General features: G+C 38.4%; 1 protein-coding gene across 4 annotated transcripts; it reads right to left on the reverse strand.

Annotated features, from left to right (window-relative positions):
• Positions 1-5,492: 5,492 nt before the first annotated feature.
• AstC-R2 (Allatostatin C receptor 2) lies at positions 5,493-22,913 on the reverse strand. Of its 4 annotated transcripts, none has more exons than NM_001031964.2 (4): positions 22,571-22,913; positions 8,072-9,310; positions 7,811-7,858; positions 5,493-7,597 (listed from the first exon to the last, which is right to left on the reverse strand). In NM_001031964.2, exons 2-4 carry the CDS (start codon positions 9,158-9,160, stop codon positions 7,085-7,087), a joined length of 1,650 nt encoding a protein of 549 aa, NP_001027135.2. In that variant the 5' UTR covers positions 9,161-9,310; positions 22,571-22,913; the 3' UTR covers positions 5,493-7,084. The 4 variants fall into 2 exon arrangements, with proteins under 4 accessions (NP_001027135.2, NP_001303398.1, NP_001262015.1 ...); NM_001275086.1 differs by having other exon boundaries at positions 6,858-7,597.
• Between the last annotated feature and the right edge of the window lie 711 nt (positions 22,914-23,624).

The raw sequence follows: 23,624 nt of genomic DNA on the forward strand, positions 1-23,624 counted from the left end.
GGAGTTTGCTAAGCTGGGGTTTTCCCTGCTGGCTGAAGACTTCTATTCCTATTTATTTTTGCATATTTTTGAGGGCTGGCATTCGGGCTGCACCGGCTCAAAATGATGTGGGCTATACCTTTTCTTTTTGTGTTTTCCGAGAGCCCTTGTTGTTCCCTGTTGGGGGACTCGCTTTAATTCGAAATTCACAGAAGACGAAACTTTGTCCCGAGGATTGTGATACCAATTTGGTATGAAACTCAGTTGGCTTTAAGAGTAGGACAAATCAGGACAAATTTTATTTTTGTTTCACCATTTGCACTCGCCTGGCTGTTGACTGAGCAAAGAAACATTTAATTAATTTAGGCTTATATACATGAATCCGGCTAACGACAAGATTTCGACAACTGCGAGCCTGGTAATGGAATGTAGAATTAAATGCCCAATTTTTGCCCTAAAAATGTCTATATACTAACTTTATGTACTCCAGAATGCGATAAAAATTGGAAAGTTATGAAATGGTGGTTTAATTTTGAATAAATAACCAGGCTTGTATGCTAGTAGGCATATTTTGAAATGTATCGAAAATATAAAAACTTTAAAAATCTCACTTCTATTAATTGAAGCATTGCTTCATGTAGATGTTACAGAAAAAAAAAACACTAATATAAATTCCAATTGCAGGCTTTATTTAAATAAAGCAAATTGACTTTATTCTAGGAAATTGTCCTTTGATTGCCAATGCGACAATCATCGGTGCAAACACAAGCACATCATTAGGAAAAAGTGAGCAAAGTATCGAAGCTCATTATGTGAAACACTCCGTTACGAAGCTTTTCATCGTAAAAAGAACACGTGCCTGTTTTCATTCAGTTCGGGATAAAAATAAAACCTTGCTCACTGGCCAATTGGCAAATCTTTGTGGTCTGCAGCGCACAATTATGGAGAGAAAATGAAACGCTCATCTGTCGTCCAAAAAAAGACGAAGGAACAGGAGAAAAATGGCCCAAGGACCCAACAAAAAATTCAGAGAAAAAAAAAACTAAAGAGCCAGTGCGGAAATGGGCTAGATGAGGAGGCATAAATAACTATGTCCGCCCAAAGTAAACAGAAATAAAAGCGGGACAAACACAACAAACTCAAATTACACACCGAAATGCTGACGGTTGGTGGAGAGTGTCTGGTTTTTCTGGCTGAAAGGGCGGGAATTTCAGGGGGAGTGCCGAAAAGTAGGCAACTAATGTTCGCAAATGTTTGCCTGGATTTGCTCTGGTCTGCGTTCCATTCCTATCCCAGGTATGCAGGTGAGGCATTTCCCCTACCTTTGCCTTCCCTTCCGGTGTGTGCTTATGTAATTAATGTTTTCCTGCTGGTCCAGGTCCAGCAGAATCAACCGGAACTGGAAGTGTGAGCCCAAAAAGTTTGCTCCCAACAGGAAATTATTATTGTTTTGTCGCCTTAGAAAAGCAAAGAGCAAAAAAGTAATGCCAGGAAAATCCAAAGCATAAGTCAATTATGAGATACCCTATTTCTGATTAAAGTAACAATTTGAGTTATTTTAGAAGTATGTCATTTTGTTGATTGAATTTCAATAAAATACCATTGCACGAGCACAGATATTTCGAAGTGGATAGAAAAAAACCTTACTTTTAAAAATGCTAAGTATTTAACAAAAATCTATCACAACAAAGTTCCAAAATATTAGCCATCCGTTACATAAAAACCGGAAGTGTGAATAAACTGGGTTTGTTCCAGCCATGGTTATCCCGGGCAGGTCATTGACTTGTCTCCAAGTCCTCACATTAAAGCTCGTCGTTCTGCGTGTGTGGATGGGTAATTAAGATAACATCCCAGGGGCGTTGAAATGCGAGACGAAAAACGATTTTTTGTTTGTCATTAGGTTTATGCGGCTAAGGTTTAAGGCCTTAGCCAAAATGTTTTCCCGGAATTTCCCGGAACTCGAACGGCTTTAAGTCACATTTCCTGGGATCTCTTTACGCCGATTGCCTATTCCCGACAGCGTGCCATATTTTTCAATAAGCACAATTGACACCCACTCGACCAGGGAGTGGCCATCCTGGATAGGGACGAGGTCCTCTGACAGTTTCCCGGGACTGGGCTAATTTACGCCTTCAATTTGTACTGGCCGAGCACTTGTTATAATTGATGGCCAGTCCGGAACAGTCGCTCACTGAGATGAATTCTCATTATCCTGTTGTGCTCACATCCTTCTTGGAGTAATTAAATAAATTGACATCAATATTTTGTAGCACAACATATTCAAGAAATACAACATATCGTTATAATTATTATGTAGTATATAAAATATACATGTTGTATATTATTTTTTCAGTGCATCCTTAAGGCAGCAGAGACAGTCAGTGGGGAGCAGGAGGCGCCAGGCTTACCCGCTGGCTAGTAATTTACTTGTCCTTGCTGGGACGATTTGGCTTTCCCGCCTCTTCCTAGGTGACGCCTGGAAGCATTACTCCAAGAAGACCAGAACCCGGTAGAGAACACTCCATATATCGTATATGTATATGAGCAGCATATTTCAGGCATTTTTATGGCTCTAGAGTAGAATCATAAATATAGGAATGGGTAAGGGAAAAGTAAAGGAAGATGGCAAACGGAATCCACGGCATGTGGCGTTGTTTACGGATGAAACTGCCTGACCATGGGGTTCTTAGTACCCCAGCTATTTGGCGCCTGGTTCCCTAATCTCTCCTCTTTCCAATATTCATCATCATCTTTGTCGAAAAAGTGTTACGAAAATGTTGATCGATTCGAGTTTGACTTTTATGCCCGCTGCGTGTTTGTCGTTTCCAAAGGAACTTTCCTTATGCAGGGTAGAGTAGCTGGTGTACAATTGACTACTATATATAAATAATCAAGATATATCTGTATGACTGAAAAACACAACATTCGGTATTCTATGAAAATTTATGAGTTATTTAGAGATTTCTACAATAGAAGCTAAGCTTATTTCAGAGCAATAAAAATAAACATTTTTCACTTATGTCTAAGTATTCAAATCATCACAAGGGCATTCAAAGACCGCCTTTAAGTTTACTCACCATTCGCAGTGTATTTTGTATCCTTCGCTGTTAATATTTTTTCGCAAACTGGCTTAATCATCAATCATTCGTGTTATGGCAAAGAGTGCCATACAAAGGCTTATCAAATTTGTTTCTCAGTTGCCACGTTCTGGTCTTGAATCGAATCCAAGGATTCGGATGAAAAATGCATTTGGGGGCCCAATTACTATAGCTAAAGAAAGAACTCCTTGAAAATTTACGGTCCAACTCAGCGACTTTGGACTTTTCTGCCATTTGCAAATGCAGGGAAGTGATGTGCGGAGTAAAAGAGGTGAATCGAAATAGTTTTAGTGTGCAAAATGCCTGACGCTCGAGTGGCCTCAAAACAAAAATTGCGGAAAAACTTTCAATTTGGTCAGAGGCAAGTATCGGAATCGTGGCAATCATCAGCCAGCAACAAAAGAAGAAATCATAAAACACAAACCAAAAACGAGAGCTCCACCAAATGGAGCACACTCAAGAGGGCTGGGAAAGTGGATGAAAGTGCTCGAGAACTTTTCAATTTGGTGGCAAAATTTGCGCAATTTCCTCGGTGGCTGTTCGGGCAAGAAAGGGTTAAACTTCCTCCACATCCACATCCACATCCGCCCGCCTCGAAAGCTGCAAGTGTCAGTGGGGAAATTATGAATTGCTTAAAGTTGCTCAACCGCTTTTGTGGGTGCTCCTAACGAGGTTATTCAGTTTGCATACAAATTTGCATTAAATATGCACTTTATTGATGAGTGCGATTTCTTTGCAAGCAAAAACTTTTTTAAATAACTTAACAGTCGGTACAAAATCGATGAAATTCTCGCAACAAAAGAACAAAGCAATGATGGGAACAATTCAAATTTCGCGTTTCATGGCCAATTTAAATTCGCATATTCGCAAATTCATAGGTGTGTTATTTTAGCGTCTGGCACGATCCACCTGGCTATGCCTTCAGTTTTTTTTTTCTTCTAAACGATTCGAATTTAGGTTTGTATTCATTGAAATGTGTATTGAAGTGCGGTATTTGTTTGGCCAACGTCATTATCCGACTGATTGAGGTGCTAATGTATTTATAAAGCGACTTGGTTTTATTTTTAGCCTCGTATGAAATTTGTTTCCACCCCAGCTGGATGCCTTTTTATCTGTTCATTTTCATTGCCCGATTTATGAAGTGTGAAGCATTAATTTGATTTCGTATTTAGCCGGGAATAAATTAGGTCAAAATGTGAACGATTTACTGGCCAATTCTTTGAAGTCTGCGCCATAGAAACACCTCCACTTTGACTTTGAAAATGCACAGATAATAACGAATCGATCGAAGATGTAGTTAGCTGTTTTCATAATTCAACTGACAGCTGAGTTTTTTCCATCAATATGGCAATAACTTGCCTGTCTGCCAGCCAGCCGCGTGGACCCCATGGTAAGTGCTTTTCCAGCTCAGCTCTGCCCTGACCTTAAACTTCAACTGGCTGGTGTTTGCTAGTGAGATGGCAGGGGGCATCATCGCATCGGTCTGCGATTTCCCATTAAAACTCTCCAAGTGGCCGCGCATATGGCTATGTGCATCAGAATGCAGCCGAGCTGCACATAATTCCCTACTTTTCGATCTGCCTGCTCTGCCTGCTAATGAAGTCCATGGCCATCAATATGCCACCTATGTATGTGCATGAGGATGACCTTTCACAAGTGCAAGTAACATCATGACTGACGTGAAAAACGATTGGAAAACTATCTTTCTCTGGCACTGGGGAAAATATGGAGGTGTGAGTATATTGCATTATTAAGTTTCCCATTACGGATTGTTATTTTAAGATCGAAAAGTTTCATTCTTACCGCACTTGATTCTATAACTTTGTAATAATCGAGTTACCATTATAGCATTTCCTTTGCAAGATGAATATTTACTTAATTTTCTTGCTTTTATAATACACCATCTGTCGGAAAAGTCATTGTCCTGTGGGCAGTTTTTCCCACTTTCCCTTCCTGCCTGCCAGTACAATTTCTTTGGTTGTCAGTTCAAGACTTTATGTTGCTTTCTTTGCTTTTCCTTTAGTCAGCTTCTTGTGAAGCTTTCATTATATGTTCCGGAGTTTTTCATTGCATTTTCTTTGCTATATCCCAGTGCCACCTTATTTCACGCCCGTTTTGTATTGCCTTTATATGCTGCAGATGTGGAGAATGGTCAAAAGAAGTTGCACATTAGACGAAGCATGAAAATAGTTTTTGTTTTTATGTTGACAATTCTTTCGTTCCATTCGCCTCCATTTTAAATGGAAACGATATACAATTACTCTATATAATTTCATACTTATGTATCACGCACGGCCGAGCAAGATATATAAAATCAAGAAATAAAACCATTCCATGCGAGAGTAAACAAACAAATTTATTGTGTTGATACCTGGTTGTGAGGAAAGAAAACCATTCTCTGTTGGCTTTTGGATTCTTTTAAAATACTGTTTATTTTTATTTCGATTTTTAAGCACTTACGATTAGCTTCAATTAAGTTACACTTAAAATTGAAAAATGTTACATTTATCTCTGTGGTTTTCTTCGTTTTCCTGTATTTTTTGGACAATTAATAGTACATATTTGTGTTTTATTTATTAAACGTACACATTAGCCTACGTTACTTCCAAAAGTACAAATACATTTTAGGAGAAAGTGATTTCCCACTCCCCCCAACAATAATTCGGGCTTTTGTTTACAATAATTAAGTCAAAGTCAAAGTTTACTGTGAGTTTGTTTGAACAGTTTTATTGTACAACTATTTTGTGTTATATAAACAATAAAGAAGAATTCTATTGTAACTGTATTTGTTTGCTATCTTTTTACACTATTTAATATTTATGGCCACAAAGTGTGTTGGTATTACTTCATTAGCATTCACTGAATTAAATTATCATCATTGAATGCACAATTGATTTAATGCACGCATGTGTTTAAAAAAACGATTAGCTTAATGTAAAATAAAGTATACACAGCTAATTAATCTTCGTATAAGATTATTGTTATGAATCGTTATGCAAATTGTCCTTTTTTCCGTTCATGGGTTTTTAACAATCACATTGCAGTTTAATTCGATTTGTAGAGCTTATATTGAGTACATTGTAAGTTTTATTTCCAATGGAATCATTTGCATTAATGGAATATTTTTGTTAAGATTTTTACTTTAGTGAATCCTTGCAAATAGTCGACATTAAGTACAAATTTCAATGGCTCTCCAAAGTCTTTTCTTGAACATTAGGATTAAACCTTTGGCTAACATTCGATACTTTTCCAATTTTTAAACTGCTCCACAACCAGCTACACAAACTTATTCTAGAATACCAACACTAAAACGGTTTTAATCTTATCCTAGAGGAGTATGTAAACTTGACAATTAAATAATGCACACTTATAACCGCTGTATGATAAACTTATACAATCCCTTATCTGATAAGCTCGCAAATGCGAAAACGGCAAATATATGATATTAGCTACAGTTAACTGCTTTCCTTGCCTCGTGGTTTCTGTTTCTGTTTCTGTCATTAGAACTATAACAACTTAAAGTGCCTTAACAAGGTATTTATTATTATATCAGAACTTTGTTTATTTATTAAATAGCTACTTATATTTATTAATAACTATTCCTTTTAAACCAGTATTTAAATACTTTCGTTATGAAAAAATGTAAAAAGTTGAGAAAGTTTCGAAAAACTATTTCGACCTGTTAGTAGGGATAAATATACCAACAGCTTATACATTTACATATATATAATTTATAATAAACAAAGGATTATTTATTCGGGTTTTTAAAAATTTCTTCTTGCTGAGATTCGATCATATAAAAATGGGATTAAGTTTACCCGTTTTTGCAAAGCTCTGCCATATTGGTATAAAATGTTAATATCATTTTAGGCGACCTATAGCAAGCATTCCGGCTGCCTCGCTATTGCCTGGCAATCGATGGCCGTATCGAGGTCCAGCTCAACCTGATGGTCTCACCTCCGCGCGATGAAGACCACCGTTTCCAGGGGCATCGAGGGAGCCCGGTCTTATAAGTCCGTGTGGAGCACGGGCGGTTTACAGTTGTTGGTCTCAGCATTGACCACCAGCACGGTGGCCGGATTTCCCACCTGGATCTCGGCTGGCACCTGGTGTACTGGCGGCTGGAGACAGGTCACTGCATCCGTGCCCGTTGTGGTGGTTGTCGTCGTCGTTGTAGTGGCCATCGGAGCATTGTTGTTTCTCGTCGCCAAGCACTTCTTCTTGGTTAATGCCCCACGCTGGGCGCCACCTTTTCCATTGCCACCAAGAAGACGCTCCGATTGCCTGCCCTTGCCAAACTTGGGGAAGAAACTGTTCTCCAGCTGCAACTGGGCATTCACATCCTTGCGGGCAGCACACGTGCAGGCCTTCATGAAGCTCTTCTTGAAGTTATCGCTCAAAAAGGCGTACAGTATTGGGTTCATGGCCGAGTTGGAGTAGCTGAGGCATCCGCAGGCCAGGAAGACGGCCAGCTCCAGACGAGATGCACAGCGTTGAGGAGCGGAGCTGATCAAAGCCACCTGGAAAATAGTCAATAAAAAGCGAATCTACAAATGATCTGCCAAAGAAGTCCAGTTCATGTCAATTTCCACAAATCTCGTAATTTGTTTTAGCTATAATAATTTAAAAATCAATCCAAAAGGATAATAGTAGGCAAATAGCTTATGGTTTTAAAACCTTTTAAAGTACACAAAGATAAATGTTTTTAGACTGTAATGTATACAATTAGTTACCTGTGAAATCCAGTGTGGAAGCCAACAAAATATGTACGCACTTATGACCTGTGGAGAAATCAAAAAACCATAAATTGTATTGAATAAATATTATAAAATTCTTTCTATATATCAATTTAAAACAATTAATTTATAGTCGAATTCAAAATGTCAAAAAAAAATATATATTTATAATGTAATAATAATATTTATCAAACTGAACACAAGAGTGGTCAGGTAGTAGTTAGTTCCACAACTAATCGAAATGTCATATATTATTACCGTGAGCACCAACTTGGTGACCTTCCTGTGAGAGCGCTTCTTCTCCTTAGACTTGTGCTTCGGTCCCACGGTGTGAAGTTTCCTGATCACCAGGCAGTAGAACACCAGGATAAAAGTCAGTGGAGTGGCGAATCCCAAGACCAGCGAGTACAAAATGAAGGTGGAGTCGGTGTGCGAGTTCTGAGTGTCTGGCCACTCGATGTTGCAGGACACATTGCCGTTGCTCGACTGCACGGTGCTGGCAAAAAGGATAACCGGCAGCATCAGCAGCACGGATGTCATCCAGGCGAAGGCCGAAACCAACTTGGATACAAAGGGCGTTCGGTAGCGAGGCGAGGATATGGGATGGCAAACGGCTATGTAGCGATCCGCCGACATGATCAACAGGAAGATCGAGGAGGTGAAGGAGGTGATCGAGGTGCTCACCATGTAGGCCTTGCACATATAGTTGCCGAAGGGCCAGTTGCCCACCTGCATTGTGTAGAGCAGGAAGGGAATGCCGATCAGGAAGCACTCATCCGCGATAGCCAGATTCAGTATGTATATGTTGGTTACGGTCTGCATCTTGGAGAACCTCATCACCACATAGATCACCAGGGTGTTGCCAAAGAGTCCAATGATGCAGACCAGTGCGTACAGGATCATCGTGATGAGCTTCAGGATGAAGTTGTAGCTGTACGAACAGTCCGGGCCATCATCGTCGTACTCCAAATAGTGACTGCCATTCTGCTGCGTCGGTCGATTCCTGTGGTCCAGGTGGGGTCGCACACTGGTCACCATTGTTTCATTCTGAGTGCCATTTATGGATGGATACGACTCGGACTCCACGGACTCCAGTTGATGCAGTGTGGTGCCATTTGGCGCCACTGCCAGCTGCTCTGTGGGCGTTATTAAGCTCGTTAGTGTCATAGCTGTCAGCACAAATAACAGGATGCCCGAATGGGCACAGCCGTTGGTCGCGATATTGGTCCTTGTGCTGTTGTTTCTGTGGCTTGCAGCTGCCCCATTTGGTGTCGAGTGTCCTTCCATGATGGCTTTCCCGCCCAAACGTCCTCCTCCTCCTCCTCCTCGCCACCATCCACCTTCCATTTCGATTCGTCTACAGTAGCTGCCTGCTAATTTCCACTTGTTATGTGGCAGTCAATGCAACAATGCATGCTAAACCAGCTAAATGGCAAATATTTTAATATGCTCTCCATACTTTATGCCTGTGACGTCACATGTTGCACGCTGCGGTTTCTGCAATGAAGAGATTTGGATAGCCCACAAAGATTAGTTAGTTACTGGTTTTCAGCAACCAAATGAAACATACATATAAAAATATATTTTTATATATAATTATAATTATATTAAATAATGTTATTAATATAATTATACTTTTAATTTAAATCCGAATTTTGGTGTGACAAATTTATGAAATTATATATTAAGCAAATTCAACTTTCTGTTATGTTTATTCTCACTGTGTTCAGTTTAGTTGGTATGCAGTTGGCTCTAACAAGCGCGTATTATTTACTGACAATATTGAGCGCATGCTATCAGCATTTCATGAGACTATCCCTGCCCCAGCCCACACCATTCGCTTCGAAGTCCTTAGTCCTGCATGTCCTGCATCATCGTGCGAACATCTTCCTGCAGACAATGCAATCAACTATATGAAATTCTGCTCGTTTGCTTGTGTTTGCTTTCTTTGCACTGCTCAGCGTGCGAAAAAATGATTCGCTTTCCGGCGGATGAAAAATGAAAGGCGAGTGGAAAATGAAGAAAAAAGCAGACAGTAAAGCGGCACAATAAAAATCCATCTAGCAAAGCCAACAACTACACGCAATTAACTTTTTCATAAAGTGAGACCACAAGAAGGGGCGTAATACATATAAACTCAATTTATTGTTCGTGCCAGGACCAGAAATATAATTAAATAGAATTTGAAATGAGTCAACAGTTGGATGGGATGAGTCCGCAATACTAAGAAGTGTTCTGTAAGTTCAAACAACTATCACTTAAATTATTCATTATTATGTAATACGCACAATGGATGTCAATTAGTCATTTTAGGTGTATGTATTAGGTTCTGTAATTGGGCTTTATCAAATGAAATGATTTATTTTTAAGTTCCCTTCGCAAAACTTTGGCCCACAATTAATAAGCAATTTGTTTTGAGGTTTCCAAAGAACCCCGGGCTACGTCAAAAATGAATAAACATAAGCGTTGTAGTAAATCGTTGTCCATATGGCGTGAAACATGGAAACTTTGCGGCAGAAGAAACCACAAAACATACATATATACTACACAGCTCCACGAAGGTCGCAAACTTCTCGGTCAGTAGCCAAGTCAAAACTTTAGCAGACATTGGCCAAAAACACTCCAATAAGAAGTGAACTCAAGTTTTTCGTTGGCCAAAAAGCCAGCATTACAACAAGCCAAGGCCAAGTGAAAGGAAATAGCCGCAAGGGCGGAAACTCCCCCACTATTCAAAGGAAAGTCAAGGCAGATAGCATTTCCGTTGATTAATTAATTGGCGTAATCCTAGTTAGATAAACTGCGCGAATCGCCACGGAATTTATGATCGCTTCTCAGTCCGAATTAAGTGGGTCAACACCAGCTGTGCCTAACGACCTAGCCACCCGATCGGGTTAAAGTTCAACCCCCCCATGGATTAAGCTCCCTAATTGCCTAGAATGCAGATGCTTTGATGTCAGCCACATAGTAATTGGTACACTGAGCGAATAAGCTAGACAGGAATTTTCACCATCGATCTATGCCATCTTCTTATATATAGTATTATATAAATATTTATTTGGCCAAAATATAGTTTTAAATAATATAATAATATTTTACTTGTTCATATGCTTCCTTATTGGGTAGGATTATTAGTAGGATTGCAATCATGCTAAATTATAAAACAATAATAGTCGAATAGTTTTGAATATTGTTGTTTCCCAATTTGTTTTCAAAATGTCAACTATAATGTCGTGATTTAACTCCAAATGAACACTTCTTTGATATTCAAAGGCAGGACATAAGACTAATTTCGTGGACTGTTTCTGTGCACCTTGATTAGACGGACATATGTGCCGATAATTATGGCATGGTCAAAAGGAGTAGAGTAGAGAGAAATGTCCTGACAGTGAGTGTGTCCTGTTGTCTGGTCTTGTTCGCTCGACAGCCAGCTTCTGACCGGGACAAAAAAGGTTAGCAATCAATTGCTAAACATGTTGCCATTGACGATGATGGCACCAAGCCTAACAAAAGTCCGACCCCGTTTTCCACACCCGCTCACAAAGGACATAAAACGCTTGACTACCGATTGATTCGGCCAGTGGAGCACAAGATATGTGATTTGGGCTATTCCCTCCGTGTGCATTGCGTTTGGACACCCCAAAAAGGAGGGGTTCGGATGGTTGCGCTATGACCAAGTGACTGATGAAACCAAAATTGGCAGCAGCAGGGCCATCGTTCGTTCGTAATGAGCCAATATGACATGGCCAACCGTTGCTATATTTTTGTGCAGTGAGCATGCATTATGTCCGTGGATGCAGGTGAGACTATAGAGTGGGCCAACAAGGCAATAAGAAAGATACATTGCATTTGGGCTTTTGTAATTTTATTGCTTAGTTTTATGCACTTCCTCTGAGATTTTCAAAGCCCTAATGTTTCATCTTAAAGGTGAATGGAGATTAATCCCAGGAACGGACTCAGTCAATTTACATTTTCATTTAAATTTGATGCTGCTTAACAAAACTTTGTTGGATTTAAGACAACACTAAAGTGAAGACCCCAACACAATTTAATGTATTTTCTTTTTTCGTGTGAAAAATAGCTTTTTGTTTCTAGCGCCTTTGTTCCACCTGAGCACGGTGGGCAAACTTTTAGCTGTTATCTTTCTCACTCATTGGCCAAAGTCATTGTCATGCATAGAGTTTCCCATTTTCCCGGTTCTCCATTTTTGCTCTCTCCGCATCTTCCTGCTCGGCATTGTTCTGGTCGTCTGTGGCATAAATTTTCACTTCTATCGTGAGGTGGCACGGCTAAGTTCCACTTAGGAGCTCTCTGTTCTACGGCTTTTCAACTTTTGAACGCTCTGTTGATTTGTTTTTCCAAGCATAAAAACCGACATATGCTCCTTTGATTTCCGGAGTGAGGAAGCCATTTGCTTAATTAAAAATTTCGTTCGATCTTTTAGTAGGCAAGCTTCGAACCGCAAATAAACGCTAAATCGGCTTATGTCAACTAAGTTAATTGGTAAATGCACAAAAATAGCTCAACCCTATCCATCCATCCATGCGAGGGAATTGGGTGGGAATCATATATCCATTTGCACATGGGTGAATTAGGCCGATTGGCCAACTAATGTTTGTTGAGCTCTATCATGATTCGATTTCACGAATGAACGTGATTAGCTGCATTCAATCGAGAAACTAAACTAAAATCAAAGTAATTAAGAAATGGCGTGTGAGTGTAATTCACTAACAGCCAACTGAGCCCTGATTGCATCGGGATTAGGGAATAAAACCTAAGATGCTTTCATGAATTTAATGACTTATTAAAATGGCTATCTTCGGTGGCTTATGTTGAAGTTTGTTTAAAGCGGGTGGAAATGCTTAAAGCTGATTATATAATCCATGTCTTATATAAATTAAACTAGACGCCCTTCTTTAAGCTTATATCATTTTTTTTAGGTTCTCATTGAACGAGTTACGATGTCAATTTCCCCACGTTTACCTTCTACATATACCCGAATTAGAGTAGAGTTGCCACCACAAGACGCCTCACAAAATATGTTGCCATAATTTATGTATTTACACCATGTTCGAGGTCTCGACTAGAATCCGGCTAAAGCGTCCATATCTGCTCAATCGTGCGGCGGAGAGATCACGTTCTCACCTGGATTCCGGATTCTGGATTCCGGGTGCTGCGTCATTGTCGTTTGGCCAGGTCATGATTTATAAATAATTAAATATTTATTTTCGCACATCGTAAATGACGTTGGCATCCATCGATGAAGATAGGGGCTAGGATGTTGGCCACGGAAAGTTTTGCTTTGGTTGTTGGCATTTGGCCCCCACCATATGCTCATTAATATTAATAAGGCGCTGTTGGCGAAGGGCAGATGGCCCGGACCTCCTCCTCCTCCTCCCCCCCCCCCCTTTCCCGGTATTTTCCTAATATTTCCCCCTGATTTATCCCACCTCAACAGGTGTCGAGCCACACGTGTCGCCATCGCCTGACGGCCTTGCCCTTGTGGGCCCGTAATCAAGTGAAGTGCCATCGACTTTGCCACAGAAAGTTTCAGTTATAAACACAGCCTTGGGGCCGGGCGTTTTCGTTTAGGCCAGAAAACCTCGGCTCGAATCCAATTTCCATTATCCAATTTAACGCCGACATGCGCGCATAAATAAGCCTCAGTGGATAGACCAAAAGCGGAGGGCATAAAGATCCGGAACGCTCGTCGGGATGATACTGGACCATTTCTCGCAAAGCTTTCTTATGCTAATAGCAGGGACATCAGAATCAGGATTTATATAAATCTCGTACTTAGCAGGGAGACAACAAATTAAAATTAGCATTAAAATTGGAAAGTAAATACAAAATAAATAAATATATTTAAAAGGCGATGCAACAAAATGGGTAGTCTTATTTATTGACTTTACTGCAACCGTTTTGGCCCAATAGAGGAGTAGCTAACTTTGAAGAAGCCAACTTATTTATGTTTGTATGACTTGAAAACTCAAATTTAGCTTAAGGATTATTTTTCATTAATGGAGAGGCCTTGAAAGTCTGTTCAATTTTCCAGGAATTTGGATTACCCTTGAAAACAATTTTGTACACATCCCCTGAGGGAAAAATACAATTTTACCGAAAATTTCATTTCTCCGCTTTAAGTGAGTTAAATGAAAGAAATAAAAAAATTGTAAGCCGGCCCAGAGTGGGATGCTAAAAATATTATTTATTAACAATATGTAAACAATAGCAGTCAAAGACATGAGCAGGCATTTACCACTTACCATGAATTTTTCACAGAAACCAAAATAAAGTGCACGAAAACAAAGGAAAATGCTAAGGTAAAATAAAACGCCTACATGAAAGGCACTTTGTTAACTTAGCAAGGGGCGGGCCACGACCCATGAACACGCAACTTTTACAGCTACCTAGGGTGTGTCTGTGTGTGTATGACAACGTGTGAGGTTGGATTCCACAAAAAAAATTACAAAAATGCTGTACATTTAATATTTATATAAAACGTCTTTAAACAGAAATCAAAAATGAAGAAATGGGATATATTTTTAGTAAGAATGTCATTATTCACAACTATCTTAGTAAAAGTAATAAGTGTATAATATAAAAATATTCTAAGAAAAATGAATATGTAATGTAAGTAATAAAATAAAGTAAAGTAATATTTTTATTATTTGTATATTTAAGGCATCTTCTACTCATTTTTAAGCATAATTATTAGTTGATTTAAACGTGCAATTTATTCCTTAAATTTTGTCGTTCATGAATATGACCTGCAACTACTGCACTTATGGGCCAAAAATAGTTAAATTTTAAAGTCCACTTCACGCTATTTTCCCGCCTACAAATATTGTTCATTTTTTCAACTTTTGTTGTCTCAATAACTCGATTTTCGCTTCGGTCTGCCGCCCAAAAAAAAAAACCAAAATCGATTTAGAAAGGTGGCATAGCCGACCTTTTGGCGATGAATTTTCACGCAGAATATAAAAATAAAATAAAAATGAGCCACGCGCTCTTTCAGCAACATTTAATGTCAGCGTCAACAATGTGTCACGCCCAAAGCGCCCCATTTTGGTATATCTACTATGAGATTCCCACCCACCATTTAGACAATAAATTAATTTCTGGTCGGTGAAGCGGGGAGCGGGGAGAGCTGAATCCAGCAACAGCGAAATCAACTCAAATCAGTGTCTAGACGAGGTTGAAAACTATGGTCGGAGTGGGGAAATGGAAATGAAAACGGACTAAGAGTGCGACAGCGAGTGTGAAAAATTCAGGGAACTGGGAAAACCCCTGAAAAGCGCGTGCTAAATTTATAAAACAACTTAGTGGGTTCTCATATCCAGTGCGCTGGCTTATTTGCTTGTGGATTTTCCCGTTTTTGATTTTCATATTCATCCTGGTAATGGCTTACAGCTCGTGCGTGAGCTGAATTGTGTCACGAAATCGTTGTGCTCAAGACAAATAAGATTTAGAATTTATCCAGGCAAAACTAGCGAAAATATAAACGAAATTAAGAGCAGGTTTGGGAAATTAAACAATAATAAATAATAACAAGCTATTCCCATTTTGAGGGTCTTTTCCTACATTTAATGCTTTAAGATTCAAAGATACGAAATTTCCATAGCAATTGCTACTTAAATTTCCACACGAACATAGCATTTTACAGTCAGCGTTAAAAGAAATAATTTGTGTTCACAGCAAGGGATGCTCTTCTTAAAATACAAAAATGATTGGCAAAAAACTAAAATAAAATACTATATCTAAATTGTATGTTAATGTATATTATCACAATCAAAAAAGATTTAAATTGTTTGAATTTACATATAAGCATTTCTATATAAGCATTCCTGTGTGAATAGAGCACCTCAAGATAGAGTAATATGAAATAACATTTATTACACACAATAGGCACTGAGATGTTGAGAAAAAGATGCAAATGTGTAGGATGAGTGAACAATAAAATGGAAAATATGTGAATGGGGAATGCTTGTAAAATGCCGATGGAATGTGACAAAGTTGCAAGTCGTTCACGTTCAGTCTATACGAATTTTCTTCCCCCACCAATATCTCAACCTCATCATCGGCCTTTGACTTGTAATAAAAATATGTACAGCAAAGGATTGTCTGTAATAAATTTGTCGACTTCTTTTTCTCTTTTCCTTGTAGGAAGACGGGAAACAGGACGTGATGGTGCGATAAACGGACAGTGTCCAAATAAATCGTATCGGAACAGAAAATACTATATACACAAGTCGAAATGGAGGTCAACATCGTAAAAAGCAGCGACACAGAAGCAAAACATGATTCTGTATAAAAATATGAGAAGAAAATTGGGATGGGCACAAACTAAAACCCTATATTCAGATCATTGAAATTGTTTAACCGAAACGAACACACGAAAATTATTACTTTTCGAACATGACAGCGCCTAAGTAAGTTGACATAAAATTTATGACCACAAAATAACCGACCGACTGTTGGCTAAGTGAAACATGAACCCATAAAAATGATGACTGCGCCTCTGAATATTCCAAATGAATACAGGAAACTCTTGCAGAAAAGAGTCCATAAATTGTTCTGGCCAAGAACGAGGCTATAAAGCATGCTAAAAATGGTTTCGCTCTTGATGGGATTAATAAAGTTAGCAACGCAATAGTATCATTTCGCATAACATCTAGTGGAAATATTAGTATTCGTTGGCTTATGCATACGGTTTAATATAGGCATAGCAAAAATCAATAATTATAGAATATTCGACAAAGTATCTTAAAAAGTTTCTATTGTTGATCGTAATCTCATGTCGTCACCAACAATTAAGGATACGTTGTATGCCATTTTAAGAATAATCAATCCCACTGAATTACTTTATGCAATCGATAGTTTGCCAAAGCATTTTACTGATTTTATATAACAAGGGCTCTCCTGGTTGTTAGGCAACAAAAGCAAAAAAAAAAAAACAAGACAATCCAACTTTCAGCAGCAATTTCTCAATGTTTTCTGCATTGCAAGTTTTTTCCCATTTTCGTCATTCAAGCTGAAAGTTTTCAATTAGTCACCCGACTGAACAATTAAATTTTTCCGCCACTCGCAACCTACACAGATTGTCCCCGTGTCCTGGCTCCGATGTCTTGCTTTCTCAAAGGACATTGCTGAAGGACCCCACCTATGGAATTGGAAGGGAGCAGCACCGACCACTTGCTAACATTTATCTTCGACTTCGTCGGCAAAAGAAGAAAACGTTAAGGAAAAGCGGAGTCACGAGAATTTTCCCCTAGGGACCAACTTGTCGTAATTCACTGGGAGCACAAGTTTTGCCATCGATAAATTTCCCGGACTCCAAACACTTGTTGCACTTTGAAGTTTTCAATCGGCTGGACGGAGAATCCCATCCCTGGGTAGCTTGTATTGTAGATTTTCGAAATGGAACAGGACTCGTGTCATAGTAAATCACCTATCTTTTTTAGTCACTAAAAAGCGATTACTATTTTCGGCAAATTTCTCATTGAATTCTATAAATTTATGGCCCGCTAGATAGAAACGTGGCCAATGAAAAGTTCCATATGCTATTGAAAAGTTTAAATGCTTTCAAGCTGATACAATGATATAATCAGTTTGAATTAAGAATTGTCAACAAAACTAAATTCCGCGCATAACAGATTATATTTAAACTATTTTATTTTCCACGAAATTCACAAAATATCACGTTGACAGGTTCCATGATTAGCCATTAACATAAAGTGGTCGCAACTGATTTACTATACAAAATGACGTGCATATTATGCAAACATTACCCATCTATTTTAGCCAAGCCGACAGATCCACGCATAACTCAGGACCGCCTATCGAATCGGTCTGTTGTGTGTGCCCGCAATTTTGCACAACATTTCCATGAAACCAGGACCGCCTGGCCCGACACGATGACGTGACAGATGTGGCCGCAAAAAACACTGGGAAAAATGGTTAAAAACTCATGGAAACAATAATATGTTTGTCATTTTTAGTTCCCTAAACTATGTAGAAAGTTATGTGACTAAAAACTAAAATATATATTATATTATATATTATTGTGCTTTTTCAAATTAAATTGTTTTCTTCGGTGTGTTCCCAAAAAAATGTTGTAGCTCCGCTCTAATTAAAATGATTCAGCTAATGCCAATGTTTTTGGGCTTTAAATGCTAGTCTCAATTGGTAAGGGATTGAAATCCACTGGCAAGCAGAAGTGGATGAATTCTACGACTCAATTTGGAAATGAAACTACCACAATAATGCAGGGCCACCTAGAGCACTGGGTGCAAGGCAGGGCAATTCGAGGACGAAACACATATGGACTGCCAAACTGAGCTCGGTTTGATGAACTGACGTATGAGTCCGAATCTGTATTTTGACCACTCACTGCTCTCGTTTCCAAAAAAGTGGAGGCAGAAGGACAAGATGGACTCGACTGAATTATGCAATGGACAGCCGAAGGAAGTGTAGCCCATCCCACTGCAAGTGGACCCAGAAAAACTGTCGAAAAATGCAGGCAAAAAAGAAGGGGATCGATGGGAGACGGGTCCCGTCAAGAGGATATTTTCATTTGCTGTGAGGAAAAAAGTAGTTTTTTGAGATGATGATTCATATATAGGCAGCTCCTCACACATAGGGGCTTCTGGTTATTGCATCTGTTTGGGTAATTGTAAGTTGTAATTGACGTTCTTATCCACTGCAGTTCGTTCCCATCAGTTTACCTGATTGAGAGCAGCCACACAATTACAAAGGTTAAGTAGAGTAAGGATCAAGGGAAAAGAAAAATTTCTTCGTAAACAAAATGCTACTGAAATGATTTAACGCTTAACAAATAATAGTATTGAATACAATACATTTTCACTTTCATTTTAATCCTTTGACCTTGGAAGAGTACAATTAAGTCTCGTTTATTTTGTTGCAAGTGCGATACGCAATTGTGGGCTCATTTAAATTATTAAATTTCGGTTGGCAATCCGGGAGAAAACTTTTAATTTCATTTCAGCTCATTGGGGCCACTTGGCTGTCCCCGATCCCTTTTTTGCGTTTTCCAACCATTTGGGTTAGACTTTTTTTAAAAGCTTTCGGGACCACCTTTGACTGAAATTTCAATTAAAAGCGTTACAGGAAGAGGCCAAGTGATAGCATTTGATAAATTTCAATGGCAGCAGGAAACCCGAAAAAATTATAAATCAAAGTGGAAGTGCTTCAGAAGGGCAATGAGAGGTATACGGAGAGGAAAGTTGAAGTGGCGATAAACAACTTAAGGGGTCAGGAATGAAATTTGAATAGAACTCAGATTTTGGCCCTATTTTATTCTTTTGCCAACTTTAATTGGCCTCTTTCCCGTAAAACTTTTTACATTTTGTAACAGTTTTTTTTTTTTTTTGCATATTTCACATAGCACAATTAGTTAGGAAATTTTGTTCCATCAATGTTGGAGACCAACTGAGAGAAATTAATTTGGATTGCGGCTGCTTGCTGGCAAACTTTTCTTTTTCCAATTTAGATCAATTTTTGAGCTCATTATTTGCCGCTAGTAACCTTTTAAAGAGGGAAATTTAAGGGAGGTATTTTTTCAATGCTAAAAGTTTTACTAATTCAATAAGGAATTCTGTTTTTACTCCAGCTAAATGCTTTTATCGGACGTCTTAATTTTTTGTTCCGCTTAGGCTGTTAATGGGCTTTGTTTTATTAGACGAGTGTTTGGCCATTTGGCTGCTCAACTATTAAAATCAATTTAAATGCAATGCGAACTTCTAACCAAGTGCTTGCTATCTGGTGATTGTGGTTGCCTAAGTGGACCAAACAAATCGGCTGCCTACATAGAAAATTGCAATTTTAATTGTTATTTTCGTTCAATTGGGTTGCACGAACAATAACGGTAGCAAAAACAATAACAGAAACCAGATCCAAAGTTTGCTATCAATACAGGGAAATATTCCCCTAAGATAGAAACTTTAATACTACCTAGCAATTTGGGGTGTAAATATACTATTTTGTTTTCTCTTTAAAGTTTTGATTTAAGTTTTAATAGGCCCACAAAGCGACAGAAATAGCAGGTATCTGTTGAGTCGTAATATCGGAAAGGCATTTCTATCTGTTTTGTTTATACAAATGCACAGATACCACGATAGTGTTAGTGTTTGTTAGTCTGCTGGTGATAACAATGTCGATTTAATTACATTTTATTGACTCCGCAGCGCGGACAGAGGTGCGGCTTCCATCCCCGAATAACGTGCGCGTCATCGTCATAAGCTCTTATCAAATAACAGAAGCACATTATGCCGTAATAAAGATATATTCACTCATACACAGATACTTTCGCCAGATTGTTTTTGCAGTTTAATTACACTTTCATTCTGAGCGGTTTGTGCGATTCCGATGAACTTAATTTGTTTTTTCAAAAGTATTTTTTGTTTTTTGACTGATGTTGAACGACATGATGGAAGGCTTATATTTTTTATTTAAACGAATACAATGCAATTTGTTGGTTTGGCTTTTTAAATGAAAACGGTTCTGGTATATTTTATACATAAAAGAAAATAATGAAAGACAATTGATGTATTTTATACATTAAAGAAAATAATGAAAGGCAATTTCTGCCAAAATGAATTGAGATTAAGTGCTTATCGAAAACCATTGACGATAATTAAAATTTACACATAGCCATTCCTGCAATAAAGGAAGCTGCCTTTACAAAATCCTCAAATTGAAATGAAGTTGTTTAACGAGGAACATTTATTCCATTCCATATTGCCAATTAGTTTATAAGTGAAGCAGATTTTAAACTTAAAACTTGAATACTTTAAAAAATAATTGGTAAAATTGAACAAAAAAACGACGCTTTTTAAATCAAAAAGTAAAATGTTTGATTGCTGTTTTTATTTTATCAATTTTCACATCAATTTTATCAATTTTAACCTGCACACATTTATTTGAGCATATAAATACCACTAAATTAGAAGCAATCAATTTGAATAAATGTAAACCAGAAAACTTGTTCTTTAAATTAATTAGGCTCAAAAAATGGTTTCATTGAAAAAAAAAATTATCTGGTGTTTTTGACAGAAAATCTATCTATCTATCGAGCAATAACATAACTCATGGGCTTAGATAGTTGCTACATTGTGTGTCAGGGGGTTGTTGTTTTTTATACTGCTACTGGCAATAAGCACGTAATTACTCACACAAGCAAAGGCAAGTGCACAGACACGTAGATGGACTCGGAAGAGTCGCAAATACAAACACATTATGTAATTACATTTAATTATCTGCATTGAGTTTGCGGTCTCCAAAGGCGGTTCCCTTCCGTACTTGCACACAATGGCACCCTCTCTAGTCGTTTATTAATTTGGCCTTTTTGTCTTGATGCTGCATTGTTGAAACGGGAGTGAAATGGCCCACTTCTGCAGCTGCTTTTCCCTACCGAAAATGGCTTAGTGAGATATTTGGCAGTCTGCCCCCAAAAGTATGCTGCATTTCACTCTGACAGTCCCTGCAGTGAAAGTTTCACTTGCATTGCAACGCTATCGGCACTAAGAATTCTGAATTCCATCTGCTTTCATGGGTGCAGCACATGTGGTGGATTCCCTTTTTATGCAGTTTTCTTGACAAATTTGGCAAACCATTTCGCTGGCACATAAAGCCCTTTTCCGCCAATATATACCAACCACCTACATAATGAATGTGGGTACAGTGAATACTCGAAAACAGCACAGCATGGCTACGGTTTTATACAAATTTGTAGTAAAGATACAACAATTTAGAAGACAAATTCGAGTTTTTTTTTCCAATTTTGGCAATAGTTCTCATTCACTTATTGATCGGATGGTTTTTATGACGTTTACTGTTCGCGAAACACTTTTATGACATGGCATATGCGGCTTGGTCGCCTTTTTTTGTCACAAAAAGCAAGACATGCGGAACAAAGGCAAAAAATCCCTGCTTCTTTTTATCTTTTTATCCTCGACTACGGAGCCTCTTTAATATTACATGTCCCATAGCATTCTTTTGTTCGAAATGATTTTTCATCCTAGACTTGGAAGTTGGACTTACAGTGAGATTTTGGTTGCAAGAATGTGTGGGATAGTTAGGCAAGCTTTAAATAAAGTTTATAAATAATAAATTACCGAAAACTTTCTGGCAAGTTAAAAGTCTCAACGAGATTTCTTGCTGGCCAATTTGGAACTTTGTAAGGCACTCAAATAATGTTTGCATTGGGAAAATGATTATCCGCCATTTGATAACAATTACTCTATGCTATTATGGCCATCAAAGCGTCGGAATTCTGGAATTTTAGCCTGGCAAGAGGGCCCAAATGCGAATACAAAATATGTTTACAACACAATTACGAAAGCAAACCAGTTGACACCCACGCAAACAAAACAATTCAACAATTCTGGCGCATTTCAAAGTATTTCAGGAGGCAAATAAAAATCCTTGAGGTTAAAGCACAATCACACACACACACACACACACAGACCAGATGGAAAGGTTTCCATCCTTCAGCTCAGCTCAACTCGACTCAACTCATAAGCCATATAAATTTCGGGCTGTCGTCTTTTACCGCTTCGCATAAATTTGACACTTTTTGTATTATTCAGTTTTTTTGTTTTTGTGTTTGGTATTTTGTATACATGTATTATGGCTTAGGGGAATCGTAACTTGTGTTTATGCACCGAACGACAGAGAGCAGTACCTTGGAGTTCATTTTAAGGGAGATTTATAGTACGATATGGCAGTAATAATATTTACCTTGGCAAAATTGCGTTTTTCGGCAGTTTTTTTTTTTTTCGTTAGATTTGTAAAGATTATTTCTGGGCAAGAGAACACGTTTCTTTGATGTGCAGTTTTTGCGTATGTCTGGTTTATAAAATATTCACGAGCTTTTTTAAAATTACGTTTGGTCGGTTCGCATTTGAATATGATTTGCCTTTTAGAAAACGGTTTGCTTATTTGGCCAGTAGTGTTTCCACTCGACTCCAAAATCGAAAGTTCTTCAGTTCGTTTCGCGAATGAATTCAAGTATTTATTTTTATTTTCTTCAAGAGCAAGGCTTTTGGACACGTTCGCATCGTTTTGTTGACAGGCAACGACTGAAGCCGCCAAAGAAATTCACTGTCTAACATCAAATACGATGATGATGATGGCCCATTGAGTGGCTAAAAGGCAGCAGCCGAACAGCTGTTCATCCGAAGTGGGGTTCGTGTATCGTGTATCTATATATATGCTATATATCCACCTTTTCCTCGGCTACCGAAATGTTAAACGAGTCCGAAAAGTGATTTCCAGCCGACTGCTAACGCCTAACATGGCCAAGTGGGTGGTCTTTTGGCCAACAGTTTACCTGTTTGCTGGGCACTGTTAAGAAACAGTGCCTTAAATATGTTCGTTTCCCTATCATAATAGCACTAAATGCTGCGCCCCACCGGGCTGATTTCTTGGCCATGGTGTTTATATTATTTAATATTAGTTTTTATGTTAATGGTTTTTTAATGCCCACAATTCGGAACGTTTAATGTTCATCGTTCTTTGGTTTTTCATTTGATGGTGGCCTCTTTTATGTCGGCATCACATTTGTTTACAAACAAATCTGGTGCGTCGGGTGGAGTGAAGAACGAAAATAAATAAATACGCTGGCCAGGCCATAACAATTCCAGCCAATTATCGGTAATAAGTCAGCCGTCGATTTATGAAAGTGTCAATGCAATCTTTTTCGCGGTTTTCAATTCTGTGACGTCAACGCTTTGAAATGCTCTATCATGCATTTGTATTCCAAATAAATAAGCGCCCATAATCCATTTGGCGG

This window comes from Drosophila melanogaster, chromosome 3L (assembly GCF_000001215.4).
Source record: "Drosophila melanogaster chromosome 3L".
NCBI classification, from domain to species: domain Eukaryota; kingdom Metazoa; phylum Arthropoda; class Insecta; order Diptera; family Drosophilidae; genus Drosophila; species Drosophila melanogaster.

Bases quoted from the DNA above. Each gene is read 5' to 3' on its own strand.
- AstC-R2 (NM_001031964.2), bottom strand. From the start codon at position 9,160: ATGGAAGGTGGATGGTGGCGAGGAGGAGGAGGAGGAGGACGTTTGGGC. The intron at 7,859-8,071 runs GTAATAATATAT...ATTTCTCCACAG, and splicing joins TCACCAAGTTGGTGCTCACG to GTCATAAGTGCGTACATATT. The intron at 7,598-7,810 runs GTAACTAATTGT...ACTATTTTCCAG, and splicing joins TTCCACACTGGATTTCACAG to GTGGCTTTGATCAGCTCCGC.